At 36.2% G+C, this 16,899-nt stretch overlaps 1 protein-coding gene across 4 annotated transcripts in view; it reads left to right on the top strand.

Moving 5' to 3' along the window:
• Window positions 1-16,899, top strand: part of pard3bb (par-3 family cell polarity regulator beta b) — a 316,476-nt gene that overhangs the window by 182,886 nt on the left and 116,691 nt on the right. For all 4 annotated transcript variants that reach the window (XM_079882104.1, XM_079882103.1, XM_079882105.1 and 1 more), the window contains one exon: window positions 12,949-13,158. In XM_079882104.1, coding sequence (XP_079738230.1) covers window positions 12,949-13,158 — 210 coding nt within the window. The remainder of the gene's footprint in view (window positions 1-12,948; window positions 13,159-16,899) is intronic.

Here is a 16,899-nt window from a genome sequence, read left to right as displayed (position 1 = left end):
TGTAGCTATATGTTTTAGTCCAAGCTGTAAGGTTATCATTTTATCTAAACACGAGATAGAGCCAGGTCGTTTATTAGCTGTAAAAGCTAAAGTAAATACTCAAAATGTAATTTTTGTGAATATTTATGCAAATAATAAAGGACCTGAGAGAAGTGTTCTTTTTAAGAAAATAGAAGTTTTTTTAAATACATTAAAATCAAATGATATTGTGATTTTGGGAGGTGATTTTAATTGTACTTTAGATTTTAATATGGATAGAAATAATGAAGAAACACATCATCAGTCTTCATCTGTTTTGGCAAATATTATTAAGAAGTTTGAGTTAAATGATATATGGAGAACTGAAAATCCTTCTTTAAAGCAGTATACTTGGGTAAAGGTTGCAGAAGGAATGATTCATGCTGCAAGATTAGATAGGTTTTACATTTCAAATAACTCAAGGAATAGAGTCTGTAATGCTAATATTATTCCTAATATTATTTCAGATCATAAAATGATTACAATAGATTGTGTATTGTCAAAACAACATAAAGTGGGTTCATACTGGCATTTCAACAAGAAGTTGTTACAAGATGTTGTTTTTTGTGCAAATTTTAAGTTATTTTGGCAGACGTGGCAGATGCATAAAAATGATTTTAGAGATATTATACAGTGGTGGGAAGTCGGAAAAACCCAAATTAAAGTTTTCTGCCAACAATATACTTGTTATTCCTCAAAAAGAATGGAAAATACGATTAAAGAACTTGAAAATGAGATTTTTGAAATTGAAAAGAAAATGTTGGAAAGACATGAAAATCAATTACAAAATGTTATATATGAAAAAAAACTACAGTTAGAAAACATATTACATGGAAAAGTAAAAGGAGCTCTTATTAGAGCCCGTTTTTCTCATATTAGAGATATTGATGGACCAACATCTTTTTTTTTTAATTTAGAACGAAAAGTGTGTCAAGAGAAACAAATGTTGTGTTTAAGAAATGATAGTGGTGATTTATTTTATGACCCATCTGAAATGAGTAATTTTGTTGTTGATTTTTATTCTAAACTGTATGATAAAGAATTGACAGATTTGGACAGTAAAACTGAACTTTTTGAGTCAATTCCAAAACTTATGCCAGAGCATGAAGAAGATTTAGATTGTATTTTAAGCTTTCAAGAAGTAACTAAAGCTGTGCAAGAATTATCAATTGGAAAATCCCCTGGATTAGATGGTCTCCCCTCTGAATTTTTCAAACAGTTTTGGGAAATTATTGGGGAAGATTACTATGAAGTGATTTTATGTTCAATGAAAACTGGACTTTTACCTACTAGTTGCAGAAGAGCAATTCTTTCTCTGCTGCCAAAAAAAGGTGATCTTACTTTGCTTAAAAATTGGAGGCCTGTAGCCTTATTGACAACAGACTATAAGATCTTTTCGAAGAGTATTTCTAATAGATTGAATGAATATATGGGCGTATTAATTCATCCGGACCAGTCATATTGTATAAAAAGCCGGTGCATTAGAGATAATTTATTTCTTATAAGAGATGTCATTGACTACTCAATGTTAAACAAAATTGATTTAGGAATACTATCCTTAGATCAAGAAAAGGCATTCGACAGAGTGGATCACTCTTATCTGTTCGATGTTTTGAGAGAATATGGCTTTGGGAATGTTTTTATTTCATGGATTAGATTACTTTATGAAAAAGCAGAATGTATGGTAAAAGTCCCTGGAGGGTTAAGCATGCCTATTAAAGTCCGAAGGGGAATAAGGCAGGGGTGCCCATTATCTGGTCAGCTCTACAGTTTAGTCATTGAACCATTATTGTGTAAAATAAGAATGTCATTGAAAGGTTTGCACATTGAAGGATCATTTAATAAACCCATGAAACTTTCTGCATATGCTGATGACCTCACTGTGATAATTAAGGATAAAGAAGATATACAAAGTATATTAAGTTGTATTCAGTGCTATGAAAAGGCTTCTTCATCTAAAATAAATTGGGGGAAAAGCGAAGCTCTATGGTGCGGAACCACAAGTTCTATACCAGTACTGCCTGGAAATGTTGAATGGAGTAGAGATGGTTTTAAGTTTTTAGGGGTTTTTTTAGGTTCAGATTTGTATAAAACGAAAAACTGGGATGGAATAATAGAGAAGATGTGTGTACGTTTGTCAAATTGGAAATGGCTACTTCCTCGATTATCATATAGAGGAAGAGTCTTGATAGTAAATAACTTAATTGCATCTTCATTGTGGCATAAAATGGCCATTGTGGACCCTCCTTTAAACCTCATTAAAGATATTCAGAGACAATTGGTTAATTTTTATTGGTCTGGGCAGCACTGGCTGAGAGCGGCTGTCCTGTATCTACCAATTTGCGAAGGAGGACAAGGACTTATTGATATTGAATGCAGAGTTGCTGCCTTTAGATTACAGGCTGCTCAAAGACTTTTGTATAAAAGGCACATCAGCTGGACAGATGTAGCCTGTGGACTGTTGAGAAAAGGAGGACAGATGGGCCTTGATCGACATCTTTTTTTAATGGACCTTGGTGGAGTGGACTTAACTGGTCTAACGCCGTTTTATAAGACAATGCTTAGAGTTTGGAAAGTTTTTTCAAACTCTCGAAAACAAGGACCTGTCAACGGTTTTTGGGGAAAAGAAGAACCCATAATTCATAACCCTGTGCTGTCTGTAAAAAGTTTAAATTCTGTTTCAGTGAGAAATGCACTTGTAAGAGCAGGTCTCACTAAGGTGTCATGCTTCCTGGATAAAGACGGGTGGTTGGCCCCGGAAAACATTGCGATAAAGATTGATGTGAAATCCTTGCGTTTTTCTGAAAGACTTTTAACTGAAATTGTAACTGCTGTACCCTCTGATTTTAAATGTGCTTTGGATAAAGAAGTATCAGAACAAAAAGATGATGACAATGTAAAAGATTTTCCAGAACTGGAAGTAAAAGTTGGTGTAGTGTCATGGCAGGAGGAGGAGGGAAAACTGCTTACTTTCAGTACTCCAGAACTAAAATCCTTTCATGAGGTGGGCAAGAAATCCATGTATTATGTCTGCGTAAAAGTAATGCGGTTTCAAGAATTGAAACAAGTACGTGAGTCAAAATGGCAAGAGATATTTGGCACAGATCTCTCACCCAAACGTAGCTGGAGAACTTTATATAAGACTCCTACTGATAAAAGAACTGGCGATTTACAGTGGAGGATCATACATGGAATAGTAACAACCAATAAACACAAAGCTCACTTAGATTCCAGTTCTACTGATATTTGCCCTTTTTGTCCAGAAATTGAATCTATTTTTCATTTGTTTTCAGAGTGTAATAGATTGGAGCCACTTTTTCAGATGTTAAAAGAGTGGTGTGATATGTTGGGTCATGTTTTTAGTCAAGAAAGTTTTATTTATGGTCCAAAGTATCGATATAAAACAAGGAATGTTGATGTCTTTTTGAATTATTTGTATGGACAAGCTAAATTAAGCATATGGTTGACAAGAAAAGCTAAGATTGTGGGGAAAGGTTCCACCAATATTGTTTTAACATACAAAGGTTTGTTGTCTGCTCGTTTAACGGTTGAATTTGCCTACTATGAACTTGTTGGAAAATTGGTAATGTTTGAGGAATTTTGGTGTTTAAATGGAATCTTATGCAAGATAAGTGATGGTTGTTTAGAAAAGATGTTATAATTTTTTATTTTTTATTTTTTAAAATTTTTTTTTTTTTTTTTTTTTTTTTTTTTATTATTATTGTGTGTGAGTGTATAATTGTGGAATTATGAAATTCTATTTTTAAACGGTAATTAAAGGTTTTTGTCAAGTCTCTCTCTCTCTCTCTCTCTCTCTCTCTCTCTCTCTCTCTCTCTCTCTCTCTCTCTCTCTCTCTCTCTCTCTCTCTCTCTCTCTCTCTCTCTCTCTCTCTCTCTCTCTCTCTCTCGTGGTTTCCCTCTCTCCATATATCACTCAGTCAGGAGCTGGGATGGTTCCAGAACCCCCTCTTTAACAAACATCAGGCTTTTACATCTCTCTGTTTCTTTCCAGCAGGTATATTCTTCCAGAGCAGATCTTCTCTGTCTTTGTGTGTGCGTGTGTGTGTTTCAACTGGAGTGATGCATTTTAGTGTGTTTCAGAACCCAATGTAAGCAATTCAAGTCAAAGCATTACAAACTGTGAAACACTTGTCTATCTTCTAACAGCCCTTTGCTCGATCGAATAAATACAAAACCTGACAAATCTCCATGTTTTCGAGAGAAAGAGAGATACGGTCTCATCTCGTATACACTATCGTTCAAGAGTTTAGGGTTGATACGCATGTTTTAATATTTTTGCAAGAAGTCCCTTATGCTCACCAAGTCTTTATGCTCGCATTTGATCAAAAATACAGTAAAAACACAGTGAAAATAGATATATTCTGAAATTTTCTATTCAAAAATATTTTAAAATGTCATTTATTCCTGTAATGGCAAAGCTGAATTTTCAGTCTTCAGTGTCACATGATGCTTCAGAAATCATTCTAATATGCTGATTTTCTGCTTAATAGTTTTGTGAAAACCATGATACTTTTTCAGGATTCCTTGATTAATCGAAATTTCAAAAGAACATAATTTATTTGAAATGGAAATCTTTTGTATCATATATATATATATATATATATATATATATATATATATATATAAATATATATAAATATGTGTGTGTATATATATAAATATGTGTGTGTATATATATATATATATATATATATATATATATATATACACATATAAAAAAAAAATATATATATATATATATATATATAAATAAATACATCTTAGTCACCAAACTTTTAAACGGTTGTGTATGATGATGCGAGGGACATATTGACCTACACTGGCAAAAATAAGCAATAAAAAGGACAGACGTACATTTTCACAAAAATATTCCAAAAATGTTTGCAGGAAGCCTTGAGAAAATGTGGCTAAATGTGAGCGTTGCACCCTGTTTGTGCATAAATCCTCTGAAGTTTGGCTGTGGTGAGTGCAGACTGTGCTGCTCATTGTCTCTTGTGTAATTTTGACTTTGAAAACATACAAGTGACTGCCAAGCGCTGGCCTGTTGAGAGCCCTGATGCCACACTGTTCTCTCTCTCTGTCTCATTTGAGTGTGCCCGCACGCTAATCTCTGTACACGATTGAGAGGGAGTTTGTTGTTGATTCAAGTTGAAAGCTGCCATATTTCACTGATTGGAATTGATAGATTAATTTACGCTGTAGAAAGCCATCTGTTTGTTTCTCTGTGTGTGTTAGTGTATTTTCCCAGGTGTACTTGGATGAATTTAGACGCATCCAGATAAACGATGAAGTCACCTCTTCTGGTGTGTAACTTTTATTCATTCGTCTCTGTTAGTCACAGTTGATTGTAAAGGTGCTGCAGTGTTGTGTGTACATGTGATTGTTGATCTAGACTTTGACTGAAAAGATCGCAAATAGACCAGCAACAATTTGTTAGTCACTATAAGAGTCAGACACTTAAACTTCATTTTGAATGTGGATGTGTCTGCTGGTGAATCATTGATTAATGACATATTTAGAGTTTCAAGCTACGAATTTGTATTTACTGTAGTAGACTGAAATGTGTATCTCGTTTTAATTAATATTTTACATTAAAAATTTAAAAGGCCCCCTATTGTCCACAACAATATTCAAAGGCCCCATTGCTACTCCAGTTGTTTGTGATTTGCTAAATAAGGATTAGGGATGAGGATTTATGAAAATATGTGTTACTCACAATTTCTACCTGATAAAGTATTTTAGAGCTTGGCAGACTAGAACTAGTATATACCACCTTTCAAAAGTTTTTTAATGTTTTTGAAAGAAGTTTTTTAGGTTCACCAAGTCTGCATTTATTGTATCCAAAATAATGTAGAAAAACAGTAATATTGTGAAATTTTATCGCAATTTAAAATGACAGTTTTCTATTTTAATACATTTTAAAATGTAGTTTTTTCCTGTGATGGCTAAGCTGAACTTTCAGCATCATTACTCCAGTCTTCAGTGTCACATGATCCTTCAGAAATAATTCTAATATGCGAATAAATAGCAGCTTTTTCTAATAGCAGCAAGTTCAAGAAAGATTTGAAACATCAATGTTGATAACAGTTGTGCTGTTTAATATTTTTGTGGCAACTGTGGTACATCTTTTTTTTTTTCTTTCTAGGATTCTATGTTATAAAGAAAATTCAAAAGAACAATTTATTTAGAATTTTGTAACATTATAAATGTCTTTACTATCACTTTTAATCAATGTGTCCTTGCTGAGTAAAATAATTTCTTTCAAAAACAAAATGCAGTCTCAAAATGGCGGTTTAAAAATCGCTGGTGTTTCTTACTTCACAAACTACCTTGTAACCAATCACGTTAACTTGCGGGCGGGCTTTCGGGAAACCAATGAAGCAAGGGAGTCTCAAGAGAAGCCAGGATATCCCGGTATATTTTTGTTGTTATGATGAACTATATGCCTTTCTCCATTGACGTTCTGAGTTGTTCAAAGAGTTTCTAAGGATGCTGATTGTTAGAAGGCAGCTGTCTGACTCTTAGATGGCGAACGGGAACATGGTTTGTGTAACATTAGCAACACATTGTTAGCTGTTTGATAACATAGTCAAGGCTAATCACATTTATTACCCTTAAGTGTCCGACGTTGTAAAGAGCGATACCATTGTGCAGCGTTTACCTCAGTTAAGTTGGCCGAGTGGATCTCTGAGCTGGTGTGAGTGAGTGGAGGCGGGGCTAAGTAACATATTCATGGTCCGCGTATACTAAATAGCATATTCATGGATCTGCATATACTAAATGAAGCAGGGTGTAGAGTTACATTCAAGCTATTTTAAGGCATGAAGAAAAAATTTTCACAGGAAAACAAATATTTAAATGTCATTTTGGTGATCAAAGATGAGTTTGAAGGGATACAATTATTGACTACAGGAGGACTTTAAATCATTTAATGATGAATTTAAGTCATCTTGAGGCCCCCTTTTAAGTTTTTTATTTTTTTATTTTTAGGCCCCCTATTGGGTCCCGCTCCCTGGTTGAGTCCTGTTCGTGAAACATTGTCTGCTCAGCTCACGCTCTCAGATCTGTGGGGCCCGACATTCACACTCACACATTCAAAACCAGCCCTGCCTACAGTGATCGAGCTCATAATGAGTTTCTGATTGATCGATACAATCTTTATTACATCAAAATAAGATGAAAGCTCTGGCTGGGAGGGTTTCTCTGTCTCGTGCTGGTATGAGGGCGAGGTTTAATGGTGTGTGCTGGTTACCAGTGCAAGTGACCATCCATCACCCTGCACTCAAAAAGTGACAGACCCCTCCGCCCACAACCATCAGTCTCCGAGAGCCAGCGACCCCTGCTACACCCCCTTACACACGCTAACCCAATAAAGGTGATCCGTAATTATGAGATGCCTTTAAAGGTCTGCCGTAGGCAATTATCAAAGCCATACATCTCTCGCTGCGAAAATATCATAACAGCCCAGGATTACAGGTTTTTAATACCTGCGCTGAAGTGATTAATGCCATCCGGTGGGGAGGAGAACGGGGTTTACAGTCTGTGTAGGATGTCCGAGTGTGTCTGAACTGTAACTGGCATATGTGTCTCTATCCTCTCTTCCTGCTTGAATACACCATTGAGTTTGATTGACAGACTCGGTACATGAGGTATGTAGGAGTATAACGCACAAAAAGCTGCTTCCTGAACACTGCACTTACGAACCGAGAGTAAGTGTTTCTGAGTGTGACAGGAGAACACGCATGACACTAAGACGACTGACCTATCAAATGATTCGCCCCACATATCTCTCTTTATAGTGTCTGTTAAATGTGTTTTGAAACATAGGCTGTATCAGAAAGCTGGAAAAATGCTGCATACGGTGGTAGGAAGGCGACAAGGCACGTCCTAATCCAATGATTGTGTCACATCCTGTCTACTGGCATACCCTCATCGGATCGTTTTTTTGATTAGCAGCTTTTAGCCGCTTTTCCACCGTCGGGCCGAACAGTTCTTAGGATGTCAAGGGGCGGTTCCAGTTGTGTTTCCACTTGAGCCTGGTACGGCACGGTTACAAAACGTTCTCGGCCCAGAATTCTCTGCACTGTTGTCTAACCGCTCTAAACATGTTCTGGTAGAAACTGTGAAGTGACGTCGCAATTAGTCACTTGTCTGTTGCCTGGCTACCAGACTCTGTAGCTTGCTAATCGCTCTGTTTAAGTGACGTAAACCCCAAATAATAATATAATGAAAATAAATATCTGATCATCCTCCATAACGTGGTCGCTATACATCTCATTTAATCTGTAAACTCTTGCGTTACCAAGGCAACGACTGATGCTTTTGTATTACATTCCAAAGAGCGGGCGTTATTAGCCCCTGACTGGAAAATGCAACCGTAACTGTACCATCCCATAATCCTGTGCTTTCGATTCAATGACAGATGGACTAAAATATATAAAGCTTTCGGAAGCAGCCAAAGTTAGTTCGCTTGGCGGCCATCTTGTTAGTGCCTCAGGGCAGTTATTTGCTGCAGGAATGAGTCTTAAAACTCTAAAATAAATTAGCAATTTTGCACATCCGCTTTCATTGTCCCAAAGTCAATGTGTTTTTTGAAGGGGTTTTTGGTTAAATGACTAAAATAAGGTCTATGGTTAACACAAGCTCAAGATATGTTCACATTTTATCGCTAATACTTCACTTAAAAAAGAAAAAAAAAGGGATTACAGAGGTTGTCGTAAAAAAAACCCAAACATCATTATGTATTCTAATGATTTTTTTTCAGCGTGTACGTGGGTCTGATTAAAGCACGCTAGTATCCCGAGACACACATTTAAACTCTTCTCCTCCAAGCAAAAAGTTTTGGAGTCCTCCAAAGAGAAGACCTCTCAAAAGCTGCTTAATTCCATCAGCAGGCCGTGGGACAGAAGTAATTACGTTTGTGACACTAACTGTGCTCGTACAGAGAACATTTCAGTCACGCTGGCTGGTACATCAGCGGCCTGCTATTTATAAACCTTCTCTCGCACAAATCCAGATTCTGGACTGGAGCTCAGCTGCAGCGAACTCTCCCACTCCCTGACGCTCCGTACTGCTGCTAATGAACATTTCCCTATGATCCACCACTGCCTTGTGCTTGAAAGTCCAATTTAAGAGTGGTTTGCTTCGGTCTTTTCTGGTTAAACTTGAGGATTAGCCCTTGATAAGTAAAACTTGTTCTTTCAAATTAATTCAAGTCGTCAGGGCTGTGGCCCGTTCTTAGTGCTCATTCTCACAACTGAAGGTATACTCTATCCAAAAATGAAAATTCTCTCTCATTGATTCACCCTCATGCCACCCCAGATGAATATGCCTTTCTTTCTTTAGACGAACACAACTGAAGATTTTTAGAAAGTCCATATAATGTAAGTGTACGGGACCTCCAAAGTTGATGTTCTAAATACCACACAAAACAAGGTAATGCATACTAGCCAAGCTGATGAGTCGATGGCTTTTGAAGCAAAATTATTATTGCTTGTGAGAAGAATATTAAGTTTAAACCTTTATAACTATGAAACATCGCTTCTGGCCAACACATGCAGGTTCATAAGTTCCCACTTGACATTAATACCAGCATGTTGTGAATGTGATGGATTCTAAAGATTCCAAAAAAAAAAGAAAGAATGAATTGGGGTGGTGTGGCGCAATGGATAAGACACTTGCCTTTGGTGTGAGAGACCCGGGTTCGAATCCACTGTGAGACACCAATGTGTCCCTGAGCAAGACACTTAACCCCTAGTTGCTCCAGAGGCGTGCGACCTCTGACATATATAGCAATTGTAAGTCGCTTTGGATAAAAGCGTCAGCTAAATGAATAAATGTAAATGTAAATGTAAATTAATTAACACACATATTAAAGGGGGGGTACAATGGTGTTTCATGTATTCAGAGTTGTTTACAGTGTTAAAGAGATAGATTCTCATGCAAAACATGGGCAAAGTTTAAAAAAAATATTTTGGACGAATAACGGAGAATTTCTATGCTGAAAATCTTACTTCCGGGTTGGTACAAGTTTCGGCTGGGTTTTTTTAGATCGTGCATCTAATGACGTAGATAAGAGTGGAACTCCTTATATGAGCATTTCTCCCGGAAAAGCTCGCCCGCGAGCACGTCGACTAGAGGAGAGCGAGACCGCGCACATCAACGCGCTTCAACAGGAAATCATCGGCAGCGCTGCATAGGATTTGTTCAAGAATGTCTCCAAAAAAGTGTGTATTTGGATGTGAGGGAAAGCTTACCGTGTTCAGTTTTCCAAAGAACCCAGTGTTACAGGAACAGTGGATGCAGTTTGTTTTTCCGGGGCAGCAACGGAGTGTAGGAAGTGCGGTTGTGTGTTCTGGTCGTTTCAGTGACGAATGTTTTATTAACAAGGCCCAGGTCGACGCTGGATTTGCAAATCGTTTGCTATTAAAACGTGGAGCGGTCCCAGTGATAAAAGACCCCATTCATGTAAGTACAACTGGATCAGATTTCTGTCTTTTGCTGGAAATCAAGAACTACCGCTTGACTCTATAGCTCCGCCTCCAGGACCTCGGCTTTTTCCGGAGAGAATCGGAAAGCTGTATTTTTCTTTTCTAAATATAATAAAACTAAACACTTTTTTGAGATTTTAAGGATGCACTACTACTCTATAGGTACTCAAGATTAACATGAGATTAGGTGAAACTGTGCATGTTATGTACCCTTTAATTAAACACATACACTACCTTTCAAAAGTTTGGGGTAGTTTTTTATTTATTTATGTAAAGTTTTTGTAAGTAGTCTGGAGCAATGACTGCTGAAAATTCAGCTTCACCATCACAACATATAAATGTATTAAAATAGAAAACAGTTATTTTCAATTACTATAATATGTATAGTATACTATACTATAAAATACAGCCTTGGTGAGTAGAAACGACTTCTTTCAAAAGTGGTAAAAAATCCCATCCATCCATCCATCCATCCATAGTGTGTCACATGTATATATCCGCATCCTTTGTCATCCTTTCATGGACTTTAATTTCTTGTCAAACTTCAAAGTTTGTCATCTGTTGTAATGTTACATGGAGACTTTCTCATCCAGCTGTGTCCTCATTTATGTCCACCCTCCCTATCTCTAAGCATGCCATTCCTCATCTCTCTCTCTCTCTCTCTCTCTCTCTCTCTCTCTCTCTCTCTCTCTCTCTACCACATCTCAAATTATATGTGCATAAATTTCTCCTGTGTCATAATCCTGAGAGCCGAAAGCATGCAGCTGAGCCGGGCTGGGCTCATCTCGTCTGGCCTTCTCTGGCAGTTTGGAGGCCACACAGATTAAACGACTGATCCCACTTCCACTTTCATTTAAACGACCATTAGCCAAACAAAAAGGGGGCCGGTGCCGGCAGCAGGCCAGGCTGATTGGAATTCCAGTGAGGCGCACCACCTGTCGATACGATGATTTCCTGATTCATGAATGCATTCTAGGAGCTGCAGCGCTTTAGCTAATGATTCTGGGTGTAGGAGATGTATCGAGAAGGGTGGGGTCGACGAAAGGAAGGATGGAGGTATGCAGAGTTGGAAAGCAGGGAGATAGAGAGATAGAGAAGGTGCTTCTGATTGATGGAGAAACGAGTCCCAGGGTTGAGCCTTCATCCATCATTCCCTGTGGAGACGCATGTTTAAAAAGTCATTTTCATTAGAGGAGAGAGAGTGTTTACAATCACACACACACTCACAAACACACAAACACTCACATACATGCTCGGTCTTATAAAGATCCACCTTTGGCACTTCAAACATTATTAACGGTTTGCTTTGTCTTCTTCCCAGAATGCATTTGGGAAATGCTCCAGTAGTCTCTATTGACCCACCATCTTTGATTAGCAATCAAATCACAGAAACAAATGAGCTAGCATTTCACAAAGAACTATTAACATTTCCTAATACCAGTGATTGCTAGGCAGCAAAAATGTAGTTGCAAAGCTTTAGTTAAGTTTAGGTTTGGTTTTGCAAAAATGTACAGCCGCTTTATTGTTCACATGTCATGCCTTTGCAGAAATAAGAAAGAGAAGTATGCAAGTAGTATGTAAAGAAATGCAAAAAAAGTAAACCAGTTGCAATGTACTATATAAATAGTACAATGGTTTCATCACAGACAGTTATATTTTAAATGTCATACTTTCAGTGGAAGTTAAAGGAATATTTCAGGTTTAGTACAAGTTAAGCTCAGTTGACAACATGTGTGGCATAATGTTGATTACCACAACAATGTTCAATAGTACAGCCACAAGATGTAAAATATATATCACTAATGTTATGTCTGTGAAGTTATATCTAGTTTTACAACACCATAAAACCTAAAACCCTTTAACGGCTGTAAATAAAATAATTAAACACAAATTACCTCCTTTACAGCTGAAGTAATGCACATGTTTTTACAAATAAGTTAAATGTTTATAATTATATAAAAAAACCTAATTTGCAAATCTCGCATTTAAATCCTTCAAAAATTTACCCGATTTACTATGTTTGTAAGTACCCTACCGTAACCTTTTATATATATATAAAAAAATATATATTTTTTTTTTTTTCTGTTTTTTTTTTAAATGAGGCTTGATTCTTTCTTTTTTTGTGGTGATAGCATCATGCCACAAAAGCTGTCAGTTTCGCTTAACTACTATTATTTTTGCCAGGAATATCGATTCAATGAGAGATTTTCAACTTTAATCGTAAATTTCTTTATTATCAAATTTGCATGAAGCAGAAATGGCACACCAAACACTAAGATGATCTGAAAACATGTAATTTGGCCTGAATTGATTGCAGAAATTTGTGGAAAAGATGTTAAGAATGAAAAGGAAAGGCATTTTTGGCAGGCTATTGAATTGTCATTATGTGTTTTTATTTTTCCTCTTTGTTTTGTCTTAGTGAGCGGTGGTGTGGAGTTGGGACCCACGCTAGGCCTTAAGAAGTCCAGCTCTCTAGAGAGTCTGCAGACTGCCATGACAGAGGCCAAGAGGAACGAGCTACTGCCCTTCCACAGGCCCCGCCCACACATGGTTAGAGGGCGTGGCTGCAACGAGAGCTTCCGCGCAGCAATCGACAAATCATACGACGGCCCGCCAGAGGATGATGATGGTGAGCACCCACAATGCAGCAGTAACACTGTAAACCACAGAGGATTTAAAGGTGCAGTGTGTAGTAGCACCAGCTTTTGTGCTGCTTTTTAATACCAATTATTTTGAAAATGGTCACACACTGCACTACACACTGAAAATATGACTGTTTTAAGAACAAAAAACTGTATAGGCTACAAATAAAAAGATTTTTTTATCAAAAATAAAAACAGTAATATTGTAATATATGATTACAGTTTAAAACAACAGTTTTTTTAAATATATTTTAAAATCATTTATTTCTGTAATTTTCATAATCATTACTCAAGTCTTCAGTGTCACGTGATCCTTCAGAAAGCATTCTAATATGCTGATTTGAGGTTGTGCTGCTTAATATTGTTGTGGAAACTAATACTTTTTTAAAGAATATAACGTTCAAAAGAACATCCTTTATTTGAAATAGAAATCTTTTGTAACATTATAAATGCCTTTACTGTCACTATTGATCAATTTAATGCATCCTTGCTAAATAAAATTATTAATTTCTCTCTCTCTCTCAAAGAAAAAATAATCTTACTCTGACCCTAAACTATTGAATGTAGTGTAAATCGGAAGAAAAAAAACAGTAATAAACCAGAATATAAAATAATAGTAAGAATTATAAATAAAAGTTATAAGTAAGTTAGTTAAAAGTAAGACTTTTAAAGACATTTGGAGTTGCTACAGGTATATTCAACGTGTTACTTTGATTCTCCTATAAGTCTGACTCACATAAGTCTGTAGTTGAACATGTTTATGCACAGGTGCTACATTAGTATGTGTAGTGATTGAGGATGTGTGTGTGTGAAGTCAGTGTGTGCCTGTTGAAGGAGAGTAATTGAGAGTAAAGTGTTTGGCTTTGTCCCTGTCATGTGCTTCCTCTTCCCACACACCAGCCTAATTGGCCCTTCCGTGAGACGACAGACTACAGACATGTGGCGAAAGAAGGAGAGAGTGTGAGAGAGGAGAAGGGTTGTTCATTAGGGTCAGTGCGAACAGATACGCCACAGCTGAAGATCCTGTCTCATGCACACACACATCCTGATGCAGTATCGAAATTCCCTATTCATGGAGATCAAGATAAAACCGGATCTCTTTGCTGTAAGACTTTCTCTGAAATTTCAACCTGAGATGTGGTTCAATTGTGCCACCCAGGATGACTTAGTTATGAGTTCATAGCTTAAAAACAAATTCATTAACACAAATTATCAGGTCATTTTCTCATTTGCTCAAGGACGTGTGAATACATCTGCTGTTTTTCCATGGTGTGGAGATACCACACATACACTTACGTGTGCACACCCAGTTCTTCTGGTCAAGAAAACAGCGGCAGCTTATTGCTAATTACTGAGGACAGTAATTAGGCACACAGCGTTCCACTCACTTCTCATTATTGCCCCTGTTGTGGGAGGATAATCTGCCTGTGTGCATGTGTGTGTGCGTGTGTGTGTGTGCGCGTGTGTGTGTGTGTGTGCGCGTGTGTGTGCGTGTGTGGTCCAGGTAAACCGTACATAATGAGGACAAAATTTCCCAACAAAGATGTATCCCGAAATCTTTGTCCGTGTGGGGATATTTTTTTGGCCCCCATGAGAAAAACAGCAAATAAATCAGACTAAGTATGTAGAATGTACTTGAGAATGTAAAAATGCAGAAGGTTTTCTGTTATGGGTAGGTTTAGGGGTAGGGTTAGTGTAAGGGGATTGAATGTACAGTTCGTACAGTATAAAAATCATTATGTCTATCGAAAGTCCCCATAAAACATGAAAGCACAATGTGTGTGTGCGTTTGCATGCCTGTGTGATTATTTACATACATATGTTTATCAATCTATTCATACATACCCTTGTGTAAAAGAAGTAGCATACTTTTAAAATGTGTACTTATTATGAAAAAATATACTAAAGAATATACTCAAGTGTTAACTGAATGTAATGTTTTCAGACACTTAATTGGATGTTAATTGATATTAAAATAAAAATGTCTTATTTTATATTAAATTCCATTAGCTGACCTTTTAGTGTTTTGGCCCACTTAAATGGTACTTAAGAACATCTTTATAAAGAATTTCATAATTACTTTTAATGTCTTTGAAATCTGGTTAGTGTACTGTTGAATGTACTGACATAATTTGTGGTAATCTAAAGTATACCATAATATAATTTCTATTGAAGCACGTATGTCATTTATTTAAACATATATCTAATTAAGTTGCAATTTAGTACATTTAATATATATAGAATGACTAAAAAGCTATCCAGAGTTAAAAATAATAATCATGTGCTTTAATATGTTACTTCAATAAAGCATGACTAAATATTAAAACAGAATGTAAAATATACTTTTAATTTGACATTATTACAATGTCTACTTTAAAAATGTACTCAAGGGTTATCTATTTACTCTTAAGTGGCATTTTATTTATTTAATATAATATCTGAGTACACTTTTTTTTTTAAATATGCTATTTAAGATTTGAAGTACACTACATGTGCACATTCAGTGCAATTAAACACACTTCTTTTTCTTTTTAGGGTATTTCACACTTCTATAGTTTCTAATAAATATTTTCGTCCTTTTCAGTTTTCTGAATTCTAATCAATGTTGAATTGTTTGTCCTTGTGCCCTTGTATGATAATGTTGGATCTGGTTTAAACATCTTAGATTAGAATTTTTGTTTGTGGTGGAGTTTGTTTATGTGACATTCACAGAGTGTCGCCATTGAATGACATGAACCATCAACTTATTACAGGGACAAATCCCCCTGGAGCAACCTAGGGTTAAGTGCCCTGCTCAAGGGCACAATGGTGATATTCTCAGCCTTAGACAGCACATCCATCGACAGCCCATGATATGTTACGATGTATATTGCATATAAAGTAGCAAGAATCGACTGAAAAATGTCGGTTCCAGTCTGATTGGCTGCTACACAACTTCAGGAGTCTGGGTGCAGGTTTTGATTAGTCTACCAAGAAACAGTCATACTTACAAGGTATTGGGCTGGAATAAAGAACGCTTTTAAGGAAGAACTAATCACCAAGGTTTGCGAATTTTAAGCGATCAGGTATTTCGAATTTTTTCAAGTAGATATTAAACCAGATATTCACTGGCAGATCTAAACATTCTGATTTTGCTTTATATCTTTGTGAAATAGTTGCTATTGTTATCAGGCACACAGTGGTTAAGGAAGGAAATCTTTAGGAATTTAACAATTCTGGTTCCATTTTCTCTTAACAATTCCAGTTGATGATTCTTTTAATACTTTTGAGGAAGATATATATATATATATATATATATATATATATATATATATATATATATATATATATATATATATATATATATATATATATATATATATATATATATATATATATACATATGTACTGGAAGTTTCAGGTTCAAACAATGCATATATAAAGATCTCATTGAATTGCATATATATATATATAAATGCAATTCAATGAGATCTTTATATATGCATTGTTTGAACCTGAAAATTCCAGTTGCGAGCCTTGAGCCTCAACCACTACACCACCAGCCTAAGGAAAAAAATCAAGACGATGCAGTCTACCAAGAGGCCTTCTCACATGGAAAAGAAACCATATAAATATCAAAAGCCATACATCAGTGAAGATGATAAACAGAGGCATTTAAGGAAGGGATTTATTTCCCTTTGAAATGGTTTCCATTATTTCACTTTGAGCTCACAGCAGTGTCATTATAG

This window comes from Squalius cephalus (assembly GCF_949319135.1).
Source record: "Squalius cephalus genome assembly, chromosome: 9".
NCBI classification, from domain to species: Eukaryota; Metazoa; Chordata; class Actinopteri; order Cypriniformes; family Leuciscidae; genus Squalius; species Squalius cephalus.
The sequence above is the reverse complement of the archived record's forward strand: the minus strand, read 5'-3'. Positions and strand labels throughout refer to the sequence as shown.